Source organism: Aquarana catesbeiana, linkage group LG06 (assembly GCF_042186555.1).
Source record: "Aquarana catesbeiana isolate 2022-GZ linkage group LG06, ASM4218655v1, whole genome shotgun sequence".
Lineage (NCBI taxonomy): Eukaryota > Metazoa > Chordata > Amphibia > Anura > Ranidae > Aquarana > Aquarana catesbeiana.
The window spans coordinates 79,576,955-79,602,264 of record NC_133329.1 but is presented as its reverse complement, the minus strand read 5'-3'; the positions used below and the strand labels follow the sequence as shown (position 1 = coordinate 79,602,264).

The window sequence follows — 25,310 nt, the reverse complement described above, 5'->3', positions numbered from 1 at the left end:
CTTCTCCCACCCAAATCTCTTTGAAGCCTCCGAGTCTCCAGACCCTAATCTAGGAATGAGAAAACAAATGAAATTGTTTTCTTCATCCAGAAAAACAATTCTGGAGCCCCTCACATATGTGAGACCCCTGTGTTCTGAATCCCACTAGTCCACTGGCAGGGTACAAGATCAGTCCAAGAGGCAGGCAAGAGGCATGGTCAAACAGTCCAGGGTCGGTTCCAGATCAGGCAGAGGTATGTACAGAATCGGTAGGCAGAAGCGTGGTCGAATAACAGTCCAGGGTCAGTTCCAGATCAGGCAGAGATATAAACAGAATCGGTAGGCAGAAGCATGGTCGAATAACAGTCCAGGGTCAGTTCCAGATCAGGCAGAGATATAAACAGAATCGGTAGGCAGAAGCATGGTTGAATAACAAGCCAGGGTCAGTTACAGAGCAAGCAGAGGCATAAGGGGTGTGAAGGCAGGAAGTGAGTGTTATGTTTACCATACTTCACTAATAATTTAGTGAAGTATGGTAACGGCGGAAACAGTCAACTATGCAGAGGCCTGGTTGGGAAGGACATTGGGCACAATGATAAGTGGTGTCTCTTCTCACCCCTCGTTTGGAGCACACCCGGCATTTTTTTTGTCGTTTTTGGCCTGTTGGTCTGGGAGGGATTTTATCGGGAAAGTGGCGTTCAGAGAGTCTACTAATTACATCGGATCTAATGTTTTCTGGTGGGCCGTTCGGGTATATAAGGGCAGTGGTGATTTCCTCCTGGTAGCCAAGGAAGGGTTTGGGTCTGTCGGTGGAGTTGCGATAAATTACATAGGTGTTGTAAATGGCCAAATTAAATAAATAAATCGAAACTTTTTTGTACCACTGGAATGTTCTTCTGGTAGAAAGGTAGGGCTCGAGCATCTGGTCGTTGAAGTCGACACCCCCCATATACATGTTGTATTCATAGATGCACGTCGGCTTTTGAATTGGGCCATTCCTCCTGCTGATCTCAACAAATGTGTTGTTGTGGATTGAAGAAAGCATGTAGACATCCCTTCTGTCCCTCCACTTCACAGCCAGAATTTCCTCATTCCGTAAGCTCGCCGCCTCCCCTCTTCTTAACTTTTTGTTGACGAGGCTTTGAGGAAAGCCCTTCCGATTCGTCCTTACGGTGCCGCATGCTGGAGTCTTCTTGCTATGAAGGTTTCGGAACAGGGGCAGACTAGAATAAAAATTGTCCACATATAGATGGTAGCCTTTCTCCAGAAGTGGGTTTATGAGTTGCCAAACAACTTTCCCACTCGATCCGATATATTCTGGGCAATTAGGGGGATGTAGCTGGGTGTCCTTCCCTTCGTATACCATGAAGGCATAGGTATACCCTGTAGCACGATCGCACAACTTGTACATCTTCACCCCATAGCGGGCCCTTTTGGTGGGAATAAATTGTTTCAAGCCCAGCCTGCCAGAAAATTTGATAAGGGACTCATCCACACATATGTGTTGTCCTGGGGTAAACAACTGGGGGAAGATTTCTGAAAAATAATTTATTAGGGGGCGAATTTTAAAAAGCTTGTCAAAATTTGGGTGATTTCGAGGAGGGCACTGGGTATTGTCGTTATAGTGAAGGAATCTCATAATCATGAGATATCTGGTCCTGGGCATTATTGAGGAAAAGATGGGCATGTGGTAGATGGGGAGGGTAGACCAATACGAACGTATTTGATTTTTTCTGTTTAGTCCCATACAGAACGTGAGGCCCAAAAAAATTTTAAACTCCTCCACTGTTAGGGCTCTCCATTCGTAGGGACGGGCATAAGAGGACGTTGGGTTGCTTGCAATAAATTGTTGGGCATATAGGTTGCACTGGGCAACAATAGATGCAAGCATGTCCTCAGTAAAAATAAGGTGGAAAAAGTCTATCGGGGAAAAATTTTCTGTGTCCACCTGGACTCCTGGCTGGGCAGTGAAAGGGGGAACGTTAGCTTCCCCTGAATTGGGTGGCAGCCACAAGGGGTTTTGAAGGGAATAGGGAAGGCTGGCATGGGACCTAACCCTTTGGGCCTGAGGTGACACCCCACTGGTACGTGGCCTTTGCCGAGGTACTGCGGTGCTGGTGGATGGCACCGCGGTGCTGGTGGATGGCACTGCGGTGCTGGTGGATGGCACTGCCTCCTCACCAGTACGCCTTCGTCTGGCGGGCGGACTCTCATCCTCCTCTGAGGCTGTCAGTGTACCACTGGTTAGGACAGGCTCGTAGTCCACGTCAGACTCAGAGTCGGAAAATGAGGAGGAATCAGAAGCGGAGAGCTCCCCGTTGCTCTCGTCGCCCGCAAGAATACTGTACGCCTCCTCAGCTGAATATACTCTTCTAGCCATTGTTGGTGATGACAGAAGGCACTGATGATAGCTGGCACTCTTACGTGGCACTGGTGACACTGATAACAGATAGCACGTGCACTGACGGGTGGTACTGACAGATGGTATTGACAGGTAGCACTGACAGGTAGCACTGACAGGTAGCACTGACGGCAGGTGGAACTGACGGCAGGTGGAACTGACGGCAGGTGGCACTGATGGCAGGTGGCACTGACGGCAGGTGGCACTGGCAGATGGTACTGGCAGATGGCACTGGCAGATGGCACTGGCAGATCTGACTGACAGATGGGACTGACAGAGGCACTGGCAGATGGCACTGGCAGGTGGCTCAGGCAGATGGCACTGGCAGATGGCACTGGCAGATGGCACTGGCAGATGGCACAGGCAGATGGCACTGGCACTGGCAGATGGCACTGGCAGATGGCACGGGCAGATGGCACGGGCAGATGGCACGGGCAGATCTGACTGACAGATGGGACTGACAGAGGCACTGGCACTGGCAGATGGCACTGGCACTGGCAGATGGCACTGGCAGATGGCACGGGCAGATGGCACGGGCAGATGGCACAGGCAGATGGCACAGGCAGATGGCACGGGCAGATCTGACTGACAGATGGGACTGACAGATGGGACTGACAGAGGTACTGGCACTGGCAGATGGCACTGGCACTGGCAGATGGCACAGGCAGATGGCACGGGCAGATGGCACTGGCAGATGGCACTGGCAGATGGCACTGGCAGATGGCACTGGCAGATGGCACTGGCAGATGGCAGATGGCACTGGCAGATGGCACTGGCAGATATGTTGGCACAGTGTGTGTGTTTTACTCACAGTAACTCACAGTAGGCTCAGTAACAGTAACACAGATCGCTCTCCCTCCTCACACGCTGTCTCTGTGTGAGGAGGGAGAGCCGGCAATGAGAGATGATCTCAAATGTTTACATTTGAGATCATCTCTCATTGGCAGAGCGATCGCGCTGAAAACGGCCGCTATGATTGGCCGTTTTCAGCGATCTGTGACTGGCTGTGTCCAAGGGACACGGCCAGCACAAAACTTCCCCGATGCGCGCCCGCGGGAGCGCGCAACGCGGAAGTAAACAGGAGGACGTCCAGGGACGCCCTCCCGGCAGATAGCGTCCGCGCTGCAGCCGTCTTTCGGCTATAGCGCGGGCGCGAAGTGGTTAATAAATCTGCAAAAATGTCAACAATTCTGTGTTTTTCTGTCAATATGGGGTGCTGTGTGTACATTAATGAGGAAAAAAATGAACTTAAATGATTTTAGCAAATGGCTGCAATATATCAAAGAGTGAAAAATGTAATGGGGTCTGAATACTTTCCGTCCCCACTATATATATATATATATATATATATATATATATATATATATATATATATATATATAGTATATCACAAAAGTGAGTACACCCCTCACATTTTTGTAAATATTTTATTATATCTTTTCATGTGACAACACTGAAGAAACACTGCAGAATTGGGCCCAATTAGCCATTTCCCTCCCCAGTGTCATGTGACTCGTTAATGTTACAAGGTCTCAGGTGTGAATAGGGAGCAGGTGTGTTAAATTTGGTGTTATCGCTCTCACTCTCTCATACTGGTCACTTGAACTTCAACATGGCACCTCATGGCAAATAACTCTCTGAGGATCTGAAAAAAAGAATTGTTGCTCTACACAAAGATGGCCTAGGCTATAAGAAGATTGCCAAGACCCTGAAATTGAGCTGCAGGACAGTGGCCAAGACCATACAGCGGTTTAACAGGTCAGGTTCCACTCAGAACAGGCCTCACCATGGTCGACCAAAGAAGTTGAGTGCACGTGCTCAGCGTCATATCCAGAGGTTGTCTTTGGGAAATAGACGTATGAGTGCTGCCAGCATTGCTGCAGAGGTTGAAGGGGTGGAGGGTCAGCCTGTCAATGCTTAGACCATACACTGCACACTGCATCAAATTGGTCTGCATGACTGTCATCCCAGAAGGAAGCCTCTTCTAGAGATGATGCGCAAGAAAGCCCACAAACAGTTTTCTGAAGACAAGCAGACTAAGGACATAGATTACTGGAACCATGTCCTGTGGTCTGATGAGACCAAGATAAACTTATTTGGTTCAGATGGTGTCATGCGTGTGTGGCGGCAACCAGGTGAGGAGTACAAAGACAAGTGTGTCTTGTCTACAGTCAAGCATGGTGGTGGGAGTGTCATGGTCTGGGGCTGCGTGAGTGTTGCCGGCACTGGGGAGCTACAGTTCATTGAGGGAACCATGAATGCCAACATGTACTGTGACATACTGAAGCAGAGCATGATCCCCCCCCCCCCCCCGGAGACTGGGCCGTAGGGCAGTATTCCAACATGATAACGACCCCAAACACACCTCCAAGATGACCACTGCCTTGCTAAAGAAGCTGAGGGTAAAGGTGATGGACTGGCCAAGCATGTCTCCAGACCTAAACCCTATTGAGCATCTGTGGTGCATCCTCAAACAGAAGGTGGAGGAGCGCAAGGTCTCTAACATCCACCAGCTCCGTGATGTCCTCATGGAGAAGTAGAAGAGGACTCCAGGGACAACCTGTGAAGCTCTGGTGAACTCCATGCCCAAGAGGGTTAAGGCAGTGCTGGAAAATAATGGTTGCCACGCAAAATATTGACACTGTGGGCCCAATTTGGACATTTTCACTTAGGGGTGTACTCACTTTTGTTGCCAGCGGTTTAGACATTAATGGCTGTGTGTTGAGTTATTTTGAGGGGACATCAAATTTACTTTGTTATACAAGCTGTACACTCACTACTTCACATTGTAGCAAAGTGTCATTTCTTCAGTGTTGTCACATGAAAAGATATAATAAAATATTTACAAAAATGTGAGGAGTGTACTCACTTTTGTGAGATACTGTATGTGTATATATATATATATTTTAAAAGTATCTCTATAGACTATATAAAAGAATCTATCAATAGTATATAAATACTTTTATATAAATACTATATATAGATATAATTTTATATAGTCTATAGAGATACTTTTTATATGGTATGTTTAGAGATACTTTTATATTATACTATATCAAATTCTATCTATCTATCTATCTATCTATCTATCTATCTATCTATCTATCTATCTATCTATCTATCTATCTATCTATCTGTATTATAAAAGTATATATACACTATATAAAAGTATCTACAGGATATATACTATATAAAAAGTTTCTCTATATACTATATAAAAGTATCTCTATATATGATATAAAAGTATCTCTATATATGATATAAAAGTATCTCTATATATGATATAAAAGTATCTCTCTATACTATATAAAAGAATCTATATATATATATATGATATAAAAGTTTGTGATTACAGTAAGAAGTGATTGTTGGGTTAGTTCCCTTTTTTATCACTTCCTCTGTCCTTTGTCCCCCTTCCTCTGCTCTCTCCCTCCCGCTCAGATCATACCATTGTCCTGGCAGTTCATACAAAGCCTGGCCCCTGGCCCCCGGAGCCCGCTCCCTCCTTTGTGTGTGTAGGGAAGGCCGCTCCATCCTGTGAATAGGCTGGATAGTGAATGAAGGCAGGTTGCTGGGATAGGACGGGGCTGTGTATTTAAATGCGTCTTCAATCACAGCTGGTGGAAACCTCGCAGGCACAGCCAGGCAAACTTCCCCCACCCCAGTGATGGCTGCCACACCACAAGCCATCGCTCATGTCATTTAAGAAGTCTCTTCTAATTGTTTAAATCTGCAGATTTAATTCGAATAATACTCGCCATTCCTGTTATAGGGTGGCAACAGTCTGTCCCTGTCTGTCAATTGTGCTCTGCGTTGTCACATGGGATGCCCAAGTGGCTGTTTCAGCACACAATATACAGGGATGATCCACTGTTGTCAGCCTCAGGAGACCTGCCCTGGGAAATGCCATACAGACATCACTGCAGTGTATGTAGGCAGGAAGTGGCTGCAAAGAGACTGCAGGAGATGCCAGCATCTCCAAAGGCCACCAAACCTGCTGCATGGACATGGCTGGTAGGAATGCCCCCCTACCTCCCCCAGCGGTCATGGGGGGGGTCAGAGGTGGAAGGTCACCTGAAGATCGACATTGGGCAACTGTCTTACCTCCAGCTGATGCCACACAAGGGGCTCCATTCACAAAGTTATAGGGCCCATTCAGATCTATGTATGTGCCTAGAGGTGCGTCTTTTTGTAACCTTATGGCCATACACACAATAATTGATCAATTTCTTTTCCGATCAATAACTCCCGATAGGTCAATCAGTAGTTTGAAGATATGATTGTAAGTTGCCCATCGTATCTCTGTTTCCAATCGGCAACCTCATAATCCAATCTTGGCGCATCAATGCCACTTGATGCACAGCGATTATTAATTTCACACACTGGCCGATCAACTCAGTTTAATCGATTTTTTTATATAAATCACTTGGAAGGGAGGTTTCAGCTACTGATCTGTTTCTGATTCCATCATTATTATCGAATTGCGCATTGATCGGATAATGACATTGAAGCTGTGTATGGCCACCATTAGACAGGTGGGTTGTCACGTGTCAATGTGCGTTTCCTTTGTTCGTTGACATGTGTTATTAATTCCCTCACCCAACGCGTTTCACATAGAAAGGGCTTAGTCATGGACCTCTCTGTCAAATGCGTCAGATGGGGGTGTCTTGTGTACATGTTTGGAATATTAAAGTTTAACCAAAATGCTGACGCCATCAATGTGAGGCTGGTTTTTGGCAACAGAATCTTCATCAGGATTGTGGGCGAGCTTCATGTGGCCTCCACCTGTCCTTCAAGACACCACCATATGTTCGAGGCTCAGGAGCGGAGACTTCCTGTGGTCCCATCTTCAGCCTCTCTGTACTGGTGACTATGATCATGGAACAGGAAAACCATGGCAAGTCCTCCAGAGGGGAATACCTCGTCTGGTGACAACCATCTAAAGCTGGCCACACACTAGTAGGTATTCGAACAAATGTTTGTACCAAAATTCTAAGGACATTTGATGGCTTGACCTATGGCATTCAGAAATACTACAATTTTTCATTTTCTTTTAACATTCAGTTTCGGAACAAATTAACTTACCTGAAAAAAAAAAAAAATTCCATCCCGCTCCTTTAAAGATTTTCTCACTGCGGTAAAAAACGAACACCAATTTGTGAAGGGGGTGAATAGGGTTCAGGAAGTTTTTTCATTATGAAACCAAAAATCAAGAACACGGGGACATGACCTCAAACTAGCTGGAGGAAAGTTCAAAACTAATTATAGAAAGTATTATTTTCCTGAAAGGGTAGATGCTTGGAATAAACTACCAGCAGAGCTAGTGAGACAGTCAACGGTAAATTGCTTCAAACATGTTTTGGACAAACCTAGATCTATTCAGTCAACAAAGTTAATGGGGGAAAAAAAAAACAAAAAAAAAAAACAACAAATAAAGAAAAAAAATGGGCAGACTCGATGGACTACTCTGACTTTTTCTGCCATCACTTTTCTATGTTTCTATGTCCCCAAGACAGCACATGTGGAAGAATATTCCTCCAAGGGGACACTGAAAAAAATAAAATTAAATAAATAATAAATAAATACATATCTATATATATAGATATATCTATATATCTATATAGATATATCTATATATCTATATAGATATATATATCTATATAGATATATAGATATATATCTATATATATATATATATATATATATATATATATATACCAGTCAATAGGTGGGTTACCTTCTTTTCTTAATCCTCTGATTAATCTAAGCACAGTCACGGTGGACTCCCAATCTTCCACCATAAATAGATAATAAAAACAATGGGACCGATGCTTTGTTGGACTATTTCTTTACTTGAAGTTTCCAAAAGACATGAAAAGTGCAAACGTGCAAGCAGCAGTGCATGTTTGCACTTTTCATGTCTTTTGGAAACTTCAAGTAAAGAAATATTCCAACAAAGCATCGGTCCTATCGTTTTTATTATCTATATATATATATTTATTTTTGTATTTTTTTTATTTATATATTTTGTTTTATTTTTCCGGTGTCCCCTTGGAGGAATATTCTTCCCCATGTGCTGTGTATTCCTACAACGGGACACTGAGAAATATAAAAAAAAGATATAAGAAAATAGATACATTTAATTACATATAATTAATATATAGATGAATGAATACATATCATTTATATAACAAAAAAAAAAGAGTTATTAAAAAAAAAAAAAAAAAAAAAAATTACGTATTAATATATATATATTATTTCTATTTAATTATTATTAAATATAATTGTAGTCTTTTTATATAGAGAAAACATATATAAATATTTTATACATATAAACTGTACATATAGTATTTATTTTATTTATATATACATATATATACATATATATATATATATATCTATACACATATATCTATATATGTATATAGATATCTATATATATATATATATCTATATAGATATATATATCTATATATATATATGTATATATAAATAAAATAAATACTGTATGTACAGTTTATTTGTATAAAATATTTATATATGTTTTCTCTATATAAAAAGACTACAATTATATTTATTAATAATTAAATAGAAATAATATATATATTAATACGTAATATTTATTAAAAAATGTAATAACACTTTTATTTTATTATATAAATGATATGTATTAATTCATCTATATATTAATTATATGCAATTAAATGTATCTATTTTCTTATATCTTTTTCCCCCATTTGCTGTCTTGAAGACACAAAAGCTAGTTTGAAGAAAAGACCACACATATACACATATATATATATATATATATATATATATATATATATAATCGTCTATAGACAAAAATATAGATATTCCTGGTTGAACTATAGCTATGACAGTTCTCTATCTTATTACTTATTATTACCATCATGTGACCTGTAAGAAAATAAAAAAAGCACAAAGTTCATAAACTTTACGGCTCCTGTGATCTGACGCATGGTCTGCTGCCAAAGGACTGGTGGGTAAGTGTCCCCGTGGGTGGTTAGCAGATAAGTACACTTAGGGTCCTATTTATAAAGCAGTGAATGTGACTTTCACCAAGCATTCCCCGGTGAAGAATGAATCACTGGACCTGGAAGATTCCCCATGTGTGATGAATACCAGATCTATAAATGGGCCCCGTAGTCTTCTTGCAAACTCTTCAAACTTCCTGCCCTGTATTTCATTGTTGTACTTCAAAAATATCTTTTCATCTCTATAGTCCTGAGCAGTCAGCAGTGGAAAATCAGCCATATTGGTCAGCAGTGGAAAATCAGCCATATCTTGTTCATTTCTGGCGATGTAACAGACAGCTGCATGGAGTTAGGAGCTCTGTGTCCTGGAGGTTGCAGATAATTACTTGGCGTGGCTTTACCCACCATCAATGTGACAGACGGGTGGCATCATGATTGAACTGCTGCATGTGGAAAGCCTCTCTCCCGGGACCACGCTCAGATTGGAATGGAGGAATCCTGGACTTTGTGAGTCCTTATGGGGCGGAGTTGCAGGGAGTGGTAAACTGGCCGATGTGTGCGTCCTTAGAGAGAGTGTGAGCTCTGCGGGTCAGTGTTTGTGACGTTCCTCATAAGCGGTGACCTCATTTCTAAATAAATCAAATATAAAACCTGCGTCTTCTAAACTCTGCCGTCACATCCGGATTGCTATTGGGTGGAGAACGCCTCTCCTCCACAATCCTACCTACCTAAGACTGTAGATAAACATTGGATTCATAACGGATTTCTAACCCCCAAACGGGAGATCTCGTATATTTCAGATCACCAGTCCTTAGATGTGGTGCCTACATTCCTTTTCTTTTTCTTCTCACCTGGTAACACACTTCCTGTCCTAGAAGGAAGACCGTCTCTGTATTTTATCAGGGTGACCAGAAGTCCCCGGTTTCCAGGGACAGACCCCACTTTCAGGAGGCTGAAGGGTTGCCACCTTTTCTTCAAGTCAAACCCGAACACTTTAGCGGCGCACTGCAATTTTTTTATAGTATAAACTATACATAGATTTTGCAATAAATAACATTTCTGATCATATGAAGTTAATCACAAGAGTCCCCCTTTACATCAGAGTCAACAGAGTTCCCCTTTTACATCTGAATCCACAGAGTTCCCTTACATTGTAAGGGGGGACTCTGCAGACTCTGTTGTAAGGCAAGACTCTGATGTAAAGCCGGACTCTGCAGACTCTGATGTAAGGCAGGACTCTGCAGACTCTGATGTAAGAGAGAACTCTGGGGACTCTGATGTAAGGCAGGACGCTGCAGACTCTGATATAAGGCAGGACTCTGCAGACTCTGATGTAAGGCAAGACTCTGATGTAAGGCAGGACTCTGCAGACTCTGATGTAAGGGGGGGACTCTGCAGACTCTGATGTAAGGGATAATTCTGGGGACTTTAACATAAGTGATGCTCTGGGGACCCTAATCTAAGGGGGAACACTGAGAACTCTGATGTACGGAGAGGACTCCGATGTAAGGGGGAACACTGTGGCCTCTGGTGTAAAGGGGAACTCTGATGTAAGGGGTGCTCTGAGAACCCTGATTTACCTTAGTGTACTCACTCAGAGGCAGTAGAGAGAAGGGGGGAGACTTCAGTCACAAACAGGGATGGATGGTGAGCTCACTCACCCCTTGGCAGTCAGCACCTCTCATCCAGATGTATCTGAGGCTGCTGGACTTCAAATTTCCAGCCCCCGCTTTCCTTTTCTGAGGCACAGCACCGGGGAATGGAGTGTGGGCAGACACAGAGGGGTAGGGGTGGGAGGAAGAGGATCAGATCAAGCCCTCTCTCCCCTCTCCTGTCTGTATGTGGGGGGGTTGTTAGTGTTGGCTTTGGGCAGTGTGAAAGAGAGTGTAACAGACACTCTCAGCTTAGACAACTGCAGCCAGCAACCCTGCTTGGAGGCCATAGTCCAGTCTGAATAATGTGTCCGGGTTTCAAACTGTCAAACATGATTCCAAACCTGAACTGTCCGGGTGAATCCTGGACAGGTGGCAACCCTAGGAGGCTGTCCCCGGATACAAAGCATCCCTGGAAGGCAACCCCAGGACCCAGGAAGCCTGAGAAGGAGGGAGGAAGCTCTAATCATACTCACATACGGTCACACTGATTTGACTTTTTAACCGTAAGGCCAGGCAGGTTACCCTTACAGGCACTAATATTGTTTACCACTTGACGAGCACCTAACTGTAAAATGTACGTCATGACTTTACAGTTGAATACCGTGGTTATGGCAGCAGCAGATTCACCACAAGATCACTTTTATAGGCCCCTCCCTCCCGCCGCTTCTCGATGGTTTCTAAGCTTACCAGAGCTGTCGGTAAGCCCGGAACCAATGCGGTGCATCCAATGGCTAGGCAGGAAGTCGAGTGAGGGCAAGATAGCCTTCACTCTGCTCTATGCCCTTGGAGGACCAGAGCGTCGTCTGACATCACTTCCTGTTCTTGGGCAGACAGACAGGATTTTTTTTTTCTTTTAAAAGGTAAAGTAGAGATCCGAGGTCTTTTTGACCCCAGATCTCTCAATAAAGAGGTCCTGTCATGTTTTTTTCTATTACAAGGGATGTTTACATTCTTTGTAATAGGAATAAAAGTGATAAAAAAAAAAAAATTAAAGGGACAGTGTAAAAATTAAAAATAAAAAGTAAAATAAATAAGAAAAAAAATAAATAAATGAAAGCGCCCTATCCCTCTGAGCTCAGGCGCAGAAGCAAGCGCATACGTAAGTCGCGCCCACATAAGTGAACCGTGTTCAAACCACACATGTGAGGTATCGCCGCGAGCGTTAGTGCAAGAGCAATAATTCTAGAACAAGACCTCCTTTGTAACTTCAAACAGGTAACCTGTAAAAAAAAAATGTAATTTGTCGCCTATGGAGATTTTTAGGTACTGTTGTTTATCGCCATTCCACGAGCGGGCGCAATTTAAAGCATGACATGTTAGGTATCTATTTACTCGGCGTAACATCATCTTTCACAATATACAAAAAAATTGTGCAATCTTTACTTTTTTTTTTTTTTTTATTTATTAATTTATTTTAATTTATTAAAGTGTATATTTTCGAAAAAAAAATTGCGTTTGAAAGACTGTTGCGCAAATACAGTGTGACATAAAATATGGCAACAACCGCCATTTTATTCTCTAGGGTCTCTGCTACAAAAAATATATATAAGTGATTTTCTAGCAAAATATACTGATTTTTATTTTTAAACATCGAATGTCAGAAAAAGGCCTGGTCTTAAAGTGGTTAAACATTGATTAAAATTGGGGTGTGGTTAAAAGTGGGTGTGGTCAGTAGGGCGTCCCCCATTTCATTTTTCGTATTCTTTCATATTTTTCATATTTCATATTATGAGGTATCAGAGGTATCACCCTTGGACGAAAAGGCTTTTAGGACTACAGAGCACCTCCACCTCTCATTATCTTCATAACCTAAAGAGTAGCTGTTCTGTAGTTCTAAAACACTTCCTGTCCTAGGGTGACAACGTTCACTCTGCCATGTTTATGGAGGAGCAGAGTTGTCACCCTCGGTCAGGAAGTGTTTTAGGGCTATAGAACACCTCCACCTCTGATCAGCGTTCTAACCTAAAGTGCAGATGTTCTGTAGTCCTAAAACACTTCCTGTCCTGGGGTGACAACGCTCACTGTGCCAATTTTATGGAGGAGCAGAGTTGTCACCCTAGGATAGGAAGTGTTTTAGGGCTATAGAACACCTCCACCTCTGATCATTTTTATAACCTAAAGTGTAGATGTTCTGTAGTCCTAAACTACTACCTATCCTAGGGTGACAACACTGCTCCTCCATAAACATAGCACAGTGAATGTTGTCACCACAGGACAGGAAGTGCTTTAAAACTACAGAACACCCCCACCTCTGATCATCTTTAGATCTGGGCAACTTTAAATCTTTAGTATTCCTTAAAGTTATTGAAAAGGTTTGATTTTTTTTTAAAGTAACAAACATGTTATGTCTACATCCTCTGTGTAAGGGTTTTGAACAGAGCACCCCCGATCCTCCTCTTCTAGGGTGCTCCAGCGGCGCTCCTGGGTCTTCCCTTCATTGGGTGCCCCCACAGAGAGCCGCTTTCCATTGGGGCACGCTCATGAGTCCTGCTGCAGCGTCCATTGACACAGACAGCGGCTCCCGTGTCACTGGATTTGATTGACAGCAGCGGAAGCCAATGGCTCCCGCTGCTATCAATCTATCCAATGAGGACGGAGACAGCGGCTGGAGCTGCTGGGCTCATGCACATTGCTGGAACAGATGGGCTCAGGTAAGAAAAAGGGGGGCTCTGGAGCACAGAATGCATTAAAGTGAAAAACCTGGAGACTTTACATTCCCTTTTTAAAGTGACACTAAACTCTGGTTTAAAAGAAAATTCTCTTCCAGTTTTTTTATTCTTTACTCACAAAAGTTGCTTCTATTGTTCCAAATCTCTAAATTGACTTCCTGCCAGCATCTCCCAACCGTGACTTTCCAGCTGTAGAGGAACTACAATTCCCATCATTCCTCTGCCTTTAAGTGTCATGCCTGCGGTTTTCAGAGTCTTGCATGTGTCCCATGGGAGCTGGATGGCCAACTTCCTGTTAGAGGGTGGCCCACTAATAACACACTTCCTGTCCTAGGTGACAACACTCACTGAACCATGTTAATGGAGGAGTAGAGTTGTCACCCTTTTTTTTTGCTGACTCAAATTTCTGTTAGAGGGTGGCCCACTAATAACACACTTCCTGTCCTAGGGTGACAACACTCACTGAACCATGTTAATGGAGCAGCAGAGTTGTCACCCTTCTTTTTTTTTTTTGCTGACCCAACTTCCTGTTAGAGGGTGGACCACCAATACCACACTTCCTGTCCTAGGTGACAACACTCATGGTACCATGTTAATGGAGGAGCAGAAGAGATGTCACCCTTTTTTGTTTTTTTGCTGACCCAACTTCCTGTTAGAGGGTGGCCCACTAATAACACACTTCCTGTCCTAGGCTGACAACACTCACGGTACCATGTTTAGTTTTTTCACTCTAGGACAGGAAGTGTTTTTGGAGTACAGAACACCCCCACCTCTGATCATCTCCATATCCTAGAGAGGAGGAGTTCTGTAGTCCACAGGGATAGCTGGGAACAATGTAACGGGTAACAGTCGACACAGGCAGAGAGCACAGGAACATATCAGCTCGCTGTATTTCTGGCAGGATCAAGAGTCTTTTTTTTTGCACTTATTGGCCAGATATAATAAAACACTAAGAGGCCAGAGGGTCGTCTCCTTATATTGCAGTTAAATAATAACATTTTAACTCAATCATATAAATCCTGTCTGACACAGATCAGACCCTGCTACAGCCTCGCACCTGGTGACTTGCTACAAAGTTACAATGTTGTAGTCTGATCACTGCGTGGAAGGAGACTGAGGAAATGCTTCATCCTGCCTGCAGCAGACTGATGACATCATTTCAGCCTAGGCAAAGTTACCAGACTGGAGTTTTTTAATGACGAATGTGGCGCCTTTTTTTTGAAAACTACACCATTGCTTTTTTTATTCTTTACTGTTGCACCATTGTAACATTAAAGAGTAAACTAATGCAAAGTTCTACTTTTTTCGGTAAACTTTCGCGGTTTGTGCGTTCAGTTCCGTTAAAGATTTTTTTTTTTTTGTTATTTTAATTTAAAGGCCCCCTCTACCACTTGATCATTCCGGATCAAATATCTTCCACTTGAAGGAAGTCCTTCCATACCGATCATGGATTGAACGGAGGGTCCTCGACGTCCTCTTAGACCCCCTCGCCACCACCTGGCCGCCATCCCATTATCTATGATTGTAATTAATATAATTACCAAGCATTTTCTTGGTGAGTTCCTTGGAAAGTTGCTTTTCGGAGGGGGGGAGGACCCTTTTCTTCTGTCTCTTAGAATCCCCATTGGCTCCTAAAGGGTTATTATTTCCAATTCAGGTCACGTGTGCCTATAACGTAGGGACTGTCTTTGTTGTCTCCTCCCGGTGGGGGGGCTTCAATAGAGCGGGGATGAGAGAGAGAGAAAGAGAGAGAGAGACCACTTTGAATGCCACAAGGTGCACGTACCCCTCCACCCCTGCTTAGGAATCGCCTGATTTTTCTGGAGCTGGCACACCGGAGACGCGGGGGGTCCAGGGGGGGCTGGATGCCGTTGTTGAGGAGGACGGCCGTTCCCCCCTATCTGTCGGTGTGATTAGCAGGTACGTACGCGGGGAGTGAGGGAAGCACGTTGGCATGGACGCCTGAGATAAAGATGAATCGCGTTTTTTACCACCCCGCCGAGGGGGGGACGTAAGACGTTTTCAATTTATCGGGGTACGAGCGGCATCTCCGATTGACCGAGAATATTCTGAAGGGTCACTCCACTCAAGGCTGATATTTACTGGTAGATGTTCATGTTGAGGACCACTCACAGGGTCCTCAAAAGTCTTTTGGAGGCTGGCAGCCAAATTGGTCCTGTGGTGGACCTGGGAACACGGAAATTGCCATATTGGAGTCCAGGAGAAGTTGGTGGGCCAACCATCCACCATCTAAAAGATCTGGACTCCACCAAAGGAGTGGACTGATCCTTTCAAGACTTTTGCGGCTGCCTTTGTGCTTTGGCTTACCAACACGGGTCTATTTGCAGCAAGTAGAAGGTTATATTGGAGGGTCTTACCGGGCAGTCGGCGCCAGTTGGTCAGGATACGCCACGACCATTTATGAACAGTTTTGGAAGTTTCTCGTACTGGCTGGTGTTTTAACACAATCTCCGGGGACGCAGCACGCCTAAGTAAGCGCGGTACCGGGCATGAACATAGCTGTGAACCCTACCTGGATGACACTTAGGGCTCATTCAGACGTGCGGTCAGTTCTCAGGAAAAGCAGGCGGTTAAGACGTGGTTTTATCAAGACATGCAGCCACTCAGGGCTGTACAAATGTCACCGGTGGGATGTTGCGCACCCGCAACATCTGTTGCATTCACTGGGCATTACCAGTACCGAACGTGACACATGGACCCTGTCACTGCCAGAGCCATCTTTGTTTTTAGTGTTTTTGTGCATGCATGTTTTAAAACAATCGTTTTAGGCCTGGAATTTACGTAAACCCCCCAAACATTATATATTTTCTGAAAGCAGAATAAAATAGTGGTGGTTTTGATTTTTTATGTTGCACGATGTTAGCGCAACGGTTTATGAAATTTAACATTTTTGGTAAAAAAAAAAAAATGCACTAAAATTGTAGGACACACAAACACAATATATTACCCAATTTTTTTTTGTGGAATATAAAAGATGAGGTGGCACCAAGAAAATAGATACCCAACACGGTAAGGCTTAATGCGCCAGTGAAACAGTGACCAACTTTGGTACCCTGTATTTTTTTTTATAGGCAACGTTTTAAAAGCCCCTCCAGGTCATCAGTTTAGAGTTAACTGTGAATAATGGGCCTAGAATTATCGCTCTCATTCTGGCGTGCACAGCAATATGTAACACGACAATCAAATTTTTGTACATAGGTGCCCCCGACACGTATATCTACATTCATATGTGTGTGTATGTGGGGTAGGGGGGCTCAACTTTTTTTTTTTTTTTTTTTGGGGTGGGGGGGGTTGAGTGCTTGAGTGTTATTTTATTTTTTTACACTTTTTTTATTTCAGCTTAATTTTTCGTCATATTATGTGATTTCTTTTTTTTTTTTTTTTAGGTGACAGATTCTCTTTAATGAGACATCAGGGGTCTTTTAAACCCCTGATGTCTCACCTGCCCTCCAATGAAGCTAATGGAGTGCATATGGCAGCTAATGATGCCATGCCGCAACCGCCAGGTTACGGGCGGGGGTTTGGCCTTTTTAAGGTTAAAACAGGCAGTGGGGAGGTGACATATCACCTCTCAGTCACCTGTCAACCCCCCCCCCCCCCGAAAAGTGATTTACGGGTTGCCACATGTGACGAGCCCTAGTTTGCTAAAACACTGTGGGATCTGCTTATACATTTTCACAGATTCACACATTTTATAAATGGATTCCATTGGAAAAATGTGTGAAAAGGCTTATAAATAAATACTGTGCATCATTTTTTTTTTTTTTTTTTTATAAAATATGTTTTTATTTTTTTATTTTTTCATCCTTTGTTGCATCTTGGTGCCTTTTTCATCCACTTCCTTTAAACAGGTGGAAAACAACTTTTGAAATTACATTAAACAATGTTAAAGCTTATCGAAAATTAAGCCTCCCATTTACACTTAGGCAATTTGAACCGCGGGGGGGGGGGCAGATTGCCACGATTCTGCCCGTGATTCCAGAGTGTGTCAAAACCGGGGGGACGCATTTGTGATGCCATCACTTCTTAATGGCACCCCAATTGCAGTGCAATTTTGCCACGATAAATCGCGCTGCAATCGCAGCAAAATCACAACGCGCAAAGCTTGTCGCTCAGAAAGGAGCAGGAGCTTCTCTTGGGTGACAGCACCGTGTGATCTAAATTGCACTGCGATTGGGGTGCCGTGAAGAAGTAATGACATTGCAAATGCGCCCCCCCCCCCATTTTGCTGCAATTTGGAATTGTGAGCAGAAGAGTGGCGATTCCACCCTTAATTCAAATTGCCTAGGTGTGAATGGAGCCTTAGGGCCCTTTCACACTGCTCTGTAGCAAAATCGATTTTGCTGTGTTTCAGGTGCATTTCCTGTGCGTTTCTGGTGTGTTTTTTGGGTTGCCTGCACCTGTGAAAAATGGCCATGTGACTCAAAATCACAGTGCATTTTTACTGCGATTCTTTCCCCCCCCCGCGATTTTGCCGCAATTTCCATTAATTTTAATAGGAAGCTGCGTTTTTGGTGCAGTTTTCAAAACAGCACGAAGAACTTTTCTAAATGCACCGCACCCACAGTGCAGCAGTGTGAGTCCCATAGGATTTAAAGGGAAACCTTTTTTTTCTTTGCATTTTTCTTGCAAAGGTAAAACGCGGGACAAACGTATCAGTGTAAAAGGGGCCTTGGTGATTGGGTTTACATCTACTATAAGGACCACAGACGTAGTTGCCAGGTATCTCTTAACTTCCATAGATGCATACATGCCAACTGTCCTGGCAGGGGTAAGATTAACCTCTTCAATGGGTGACAACACCGCTGTGTGATTTCACTGCAGAACAAACTGCGTTGTCACCCTGGCAAGATTTCACATTTTTATTCTTGGATTTAGATACTAAAGGTTGAGTTGCCCTTTAATCTCCCAGCCACACAAATGATGACAAGGATATGCAATGGGCAGTTATCTATAGTTGCCAATCAGAATTTATCTTATTAGATTAGAGTTAGCTAACAGAAAGGGATCGGTTTATAAAACATTTGTTGCACGAATGTCAGAAGCATTCATGCAAGTTGAATGAAATGTCCTGTATTTTCTATAAGAGATTAAAGCGGAGGTCCGCTCACCGCTGCAGAAATGAAAAGCCAGCTGCACATACTGGAGCTGCTGACTTTTAATAATCGGACACTTACCTGTTTCCATTAGCTGTCGGGTGCATGCCGCCTCCATTGCAGATAAGGGTACCCAGCAATGTAGCCTTACGGCTTCACGCAGGGAACCCTGCTGCGCATGCGCAAGGCTCCGCTCCTCTCTCTTACTGGCCCAGCGGCCAGGTAAGGAGGAGGGAGCCCAGGCGGTGACATCAATACGCGCGGCTGAGGCTCCCGGAAGTGGGAACAGGATACCTGTGAAAGACAAGTATCCTGCCCCCCTGAAAGGTGCCAAATGTGGCACCAGAGGGGGGAGGAGGAGTACAACGAGCGGAAGTTCCACTTTTGGGTGGAACTCCGCTTTAAGGTCTGTATTCTCAACTCCATCTAGTGGCCAAAATGCAGTATAGCTTTGTCATTGATGTATTTAAAAAATAATAATAATACATTTTGGCCATTAGAGGGAGCTGACGATACATTCCTTCATCTCAGGAAAATTACGGGACCCTTTGCTTAAAATGGAACTTCAGTAATTGTTTCATGTTTCCATCTATTAAATCTTCTGCCCTTGTTGTTTTAACTTTGGATAGTAAAACCTGCCAGTACAGTGGAACCTTGGTTAACGAGTAACACGGTTAATGAGCATTTTGAAAGATGAGCAACTTTTTAAAAAAAATTCTGACTCGGTTTGCAAGTGTTGTGTTGCAAAACAAGCAGAATATAAGCTAATTGGGTGTGTGGTACCGCATTTGGCCAGAGGGGGCGCCGGTGACACTCGGAACGGTTCAGAGCCGTTCGGAAATATTCGGAACCACTTGGAAATACTCGGAAACACTGGGAAATGCTCCGTTCCCGAGTGTTTCCGCGCATTTCCGAGGCTTTCCGAGTTCAGCCGAGCTGTCCCTGAGTATTTCCAAGGCTCTCCAGCGCCCCACCCCCACCTCTGGCCATGCAATAGAAGTCAATGTGGAACAAATTATCTTTGTTTCCATTGACTTCTATGGGGAAACTCACTTTGATATGCGAGTGCTTTGGATTACAAGCATTCTCCTGGAACGGATTATGCTCGTAATCCAAGGTTCAACTGTAAATACCTTATACTTATACAGCCCACTTCCTGTTTCTTGTCTGGTAAAAAGCCTAGGCTCATGACATCAGCTCTCTCTCTCTTTGCCAGGAATTGGAGGGGGGATGAGTCATAAGAGGGCCAATGAGAGCTGCAGAGCTGGAGGTGTGCCTCTGTGTAAATCCAGGAAGTGAACAGGCAGCAGATTCAGCTGCCCACAGTTAAAATGGCTGCAGCAAGACTCAGTGGAGGGAGATTTCTGCAGCATATTTGCCAATACAGAATCGCAGTATTTATAAAATAATATGCAAAGTAGTTGGAGGGAAGCTTCAGAATGGCAAAAATGTTTTTATTGCAAATTATGTGAGCAGACTGCAGTTCCTATTTAACTTGCATGAATGCTTCTGACATTTGTGCAACGAATGTTTCGTAAATAGACCCCTAAATCTATGGTTGGTAAGGGTTACTGTTAGGGTTGCACTGATACCGATACCAGTATTGGTATTGGTGCTGATACTAAGCATTTGCACGAGTACTCGTACTTGTGCAGTGCTCTGATACCTAAAACCGATATCTCTGCAATGCGATTTGAGCCCATACAATGCAAATAGGCTAAAATTGAACTGCAAAAAATGGTATGTGGTTTGAACAGGAATGTGGTGAGATTCCTGATTGAATCGCATGCAGTTTTCCGCACCACTCCTGTGTGAACCCAGACTTGTCAAAGAGATTTTCACACTGATGCGGTGCGGGAAACCACATGTGATTCTTTGCGGTGCGATTTGAGCCCATTTATTTTGTATGGGCTCAAATTGCGCTGCAAAGGTATCGGTAATTTGTATCGGGCGAGTACTGGACCACTCGCCGGTACAAAACAGATACCGGTGCATCCCTAGTTTCTGTACACATCATTTTTCATCTGCATTTTATTCTTCCCCCAAGAAGGAGTTTATTACAAACACATAGAGGTCTGTTTAGAAAAAAAAATGATGTGCAAATGTCTCAAGACACTGTGGCATTTGCACAAAAATGATGTGCAAATACCACAGTGTCATAAATAGTCCCCATATTTTTGCCAAATATGTTTATTTCCTATGATCATAGGCTCCATCTAGTGGTCATATTGCAGTATTTTCCTGATTGAAGTATTTCAGGAACATAGTGCATTATGGCCACTAGATGGGGCTGACCATCCTAAGAATATATTATATTATTTTAATGAGTTATACTATTATTATTATTATTAATATATAGTTACTGTATATGTACACAGTATATATAAAATACTAATATATTAAGCTAAATGCCGGGATTATTTGCGGTGGCTGTGTGAATGCCTAAAACATTCACACAGTAATTTTTTTTTTTTAAACTAGACCTCATAATGTCACATAAGGTCAAGACTTTATGTGATATTATGCAACCTTTACTTATAAAGCAGTGAATGTGACTTTCACCAAACCTTCGCTGGTAGAGATTTTCCTTATGTTCAGAGAATGTTTGGTGAAAGCCTGTGCTTGTAATAAACTTTGGAAAGACATTTTTGGTCTGCCGGTGACTACTCGTTAGTGGCAGTTCTGCATGCGTGCCATCCATTGGGGTCACTACAAGTACTCACCAGGATCATGCCTGGTGGTGGAGCACCGTAAGGACTGCATAGCTCTAGACAAGACATTCGTCCTGTAATGTTACCCTTTGAATGTGCGGATCTTTATGACATAGGCAGTTTATATAGAGCACTGCACTCTCTGCGTGTGATATGGAACAGAGCCCTACAGGAGACAAGGGAGCCCCGTCACCTCTATGATGAGCCCCAGTAGGTTCTGGGATCTTACATTCAGTAGATGTTTTATGAACATTCTTATTTCATATATATATATATATATATATATATATATATATATATATATATATATATATATATATATATATATATATATATATACAGGGATCCTCAAACTACGGCCCTCCAGCTGTTGTGGAACTACACATGAGGCATTGTAAAACTCTGACATTCACAGACATGACTAAGCATGATGGGAATTGTAGTTCCTAAACAACTGGAGGGCCGTAGTTTGAAGACCCTTGTATATATATGTACACACACACATACATGTGTATTTGAGCTTTAAGGGTGCATACCCTAAGGACCGGTTCACACGGGGGCGACTTGTCAGGCGACCTAGCCGCCTGACAAGTCGCCTCCCGTTCTGTACAATGGAACCGTTCTAATCAGAGCGACGCAAGTCGCTCCGACTTAGAAGAAAGGTTCCTGTACTACTTTGGGGGCGACTTGCATAGACTTCTATACAGAAGTCGTCTTGCAAGTCGCCGCGGCAGTCGTGTGCAGGTCGCCTCGGTGAGGCGACCTGCAAGTCGGGTCGCTTCTAATGTGAACCGGCGCTAATGCAATAGGTTGCGCACACCTATGCTTCTACCAATTGGTAGGAACTGTTTGTAGTAGCACTCCACAAATAAGAAGAACGTTTAGTTCATGGATTCAGATGTTAATGGTAATTCTAAGTATGTGTGGGTGGTATCCAGTCAGTGGTATCTGACTTTTGGCAGTTTTTTGGGCTAGGACAGGTCACTGGGCACTAGGGATGAGCTCAGAAGTAATCAGATCCTAGTGCAAACCCACCTGAGCGATCCCGCTAGGTAGTTGTCATCTATACTGGGCCAATCGTAGGTGGCCGAGACACTCCCCACCCCGCGGACATTGAATCTGCCATTTATGATTGACCAAGGATCCAAACATGCCTAAACTCATTTCTACTGGGCACCATGCATGATACGCATGAGCAGTGGCGTCGCTAGGGGGTGGCTTTTGGGGCTATAGTCCCGAATCTGGGGCCCATAGCCCAAAGTCTCTGCAGCGGTCCCCAACAGGAGGGGAGGTTCTCTGGGGACCCTGATGTAAGTGGGGGGGCTCTCTGGGGACTCTGATTTTAAGGGGGAGCCTCTCTGGGGACCTTGATTTTTAGGGGGAGGCTCTCTGGGGACCCTAATGTAAAGGGGGCTCTCTGGGAACCCTGATGTAAGTGGGGGGCTCTCTCTGGGGACTCTGATGTAAGGAGGAGGCTCTCTGTGGACTCTGATGTAAGGAGGAGGCTCTCTGGGGACCCTGATGTAAGGGGGGCTCTCTGGGGACCCTGATGTAAAGGGGGCTCTCTGGGAACCCTGATGTAAGTGGGGGGCTCTCTGGGGATATACACACACACACACACATTTATATTACTGTATATACATGTGTATGCCCACCCAAGCGTATAACTTTCTTTACTATGCTGCTATGGGCTCTAGCCCCAGATCTTTTGTAGACCTAGCAATGCCCCTGCGCATGAGATCCTTTTTCCATAAAATGTTCTTGCCCAATTTTTGGTAGGTCACTGGGTCTTTTCTCAACCCTCCCCATTTGCAGGGGCCTGGGCCTGGTATGCAGAATGCGAGTCAATTACCAGTATGTCTTTGGAGGAAGCCAAAAACCCGGAGCAAGCCCACACAAGCACAGGGTGAACATGCCAACTCCATGCAGATAGTGTCGTGCCCAAGGTTCAATCTTTGTGATGTAGGAGCGCTGAACCTTATGGACATGCGGTACAACACAGTGGGTGGTTTAAGATCCTAGAGAGGCTGCTCCTCAGCAACTGTGGGGTCTTTGCTGGACCCCCAGAGGAGTTTATTGAAATTTTAAAAGGATGGGAGCGCCACACCAGCTTGTATGTAGAGACCTTTTGGAAGATTTTTATTTTGTAGCAGCCGTGTTTTGGTGGGCTCAGAATCCCTCCTGATCTTCATCAGGGCTAAAAAAAGATATTGTAGGCACAAGGTTCAAAGCAGGGATCTTGGTGCTGCAAGGCAGTAGTGCTAACCACGAAACCACTGTACTGCCCAATTCTAAGTATGGAACGTAACATTCATGCCGAGATAAAGGATGGACCTCTAGTGGTGGTTCCAAAATGTCTTAGATGGTGGGTAGTTCTTGGAATCAGAACTTGGAAAATTTAATTTGAAATTGAATTGGTGGCTAAGTTAATGTTTTACATTAGTTCTTAGAAATCAGCTTGCATTGGCTGAACAGACAATCAAAACCTTCCAATATCCGGTTTTGGGATTTGGTCTATAGCTTGTCTTCACGTATTGAAGAACAGTTCAGCAGTGCCAGGAACAAAGGGTTAACATTCCCTCAGCCGTTATTTCTTTTTTCACGTTTCTCCTTTTTTATTGCTGATAAGTCTCAGTGCTCCTCCAGTGACAAGGGTCTTCCTCTTTCCTGCAGATTTCGATCACAGCCCCAGACCGGAGAGCATCGGCAGCCCAATGGAAGAGGTGATCCTGGCCCCGGCAGTAGAAGACAGCATGGAGGCCAAGATATGTGATGAGCTGGGCCGGGAGCCCTTCGGGTATGTGGGGATTGACTCGGTGCTGGACCAGATGAAGCGCAAGGCCATGAAACACGGATTCGAGTTCAACATCATGGTGGTGGGTGCGTATCGATGAGCAGCATGGGCCGCAGCAGTGTTTGTTACCCCCCCCTCCCACATACCATCTGTTGTGTCTAGAAAAAATGAGGCATGCATTTTGTATCAATTGTGGTGACAGCCCATTTATAATGAATGAGCTGCCTTAACATAAAACACATGAACACATTCCATGTCACATGGGCTTCAGCTTGTAAAGGAGCAGTGTGAACAGCAAGCTTTGACATTTGCAGAGCTTTCAGCAAGCTTTGTTGAAGCTTTTAAAGTGCCAGTCAGCTCCAGTTTGTAAATTCTGAACACAGATCCTAATGGAAGTGCTGATTGCCACTTTAAACAAGCTGCTAGCAGGCTTGCAATAAGCTCCAAGACGTGCTGAAGCCTGCTAGCAGCTTGTTTAAAGTGGCAATCAGTACTCACATTAGGATCTGTGTTCAGCATTTACAAACTGGAGCTGAATGGTATATTAAAAGCTTCAAAAAAGCTGCAAATGCTTTGTCATAGCTTGCTGTTCACACTGCTCTTATACAAGCTGAAGCCCGTGTGAAACAGGCGTAAAATGATCCTTATTGGCTTGCTCCACATTATTCATTTGAAGTCCAGGTTTATTTGTAGCACCCCCTACAGGAAAAATCTGAGCCTGCAAGATGCTGCAGCCTTACCTTTCAGTATTAGCTATGTGTGCTGTTATTTGGTTGTATTCTCTCCCTGTCAGGGCAGACATAGCAACTCAGGCTGCAAAACCCTATTGAGGCTGACCCATCCTGTGTCTCTTGTTTAGCTCTGATAATTGATATTCTGTCCAGACTGCTGAAGGAGGATACAACTGTTAGTTAATCAGCAGAGTACTGTACTGTGTCAGCCATCAATTCATGTAGAAAGTATTGAGATAAAACGGTATGCTTTATTGG

The 25,310-nt window shown here is 43.8% G+C and overlaps 1 protein-coding gene across 3 annotated transcripts in view; it reads left to right on the top strand.

The window, feature by feature from the left end:
• Positions 1-25,310, top strand: part of LOC141148661 (neuronal-specific septin-3-like) — a 201,956-nt gene that overhangs the window by 150,277 nt on the left and 26,369 nt on the right. The window contains exons 1-2 of one of the 3 annotated variants that reach the window (XM_073636294.1): positions 15,365-15,619; positions 24,201-24,407. In XM_073636294.1, the coding sequence (XP_073492395.1) occupies positions 24,242-24,407 (166 nt within the window). In that variant the 5' untranslated portion in view covers positions 15,365-15,619; positions 24,201-24,241. Of the gene's footprint in view, positions 1-15,364; positions 15,620-16,061; positions 16,192-24,200; positions 24,408-25,310 lie in introns of those variants that run through there. The other 2 variants (XM_073636295.1, XM_073636293.1) reach the window with 2 other exon arrangements.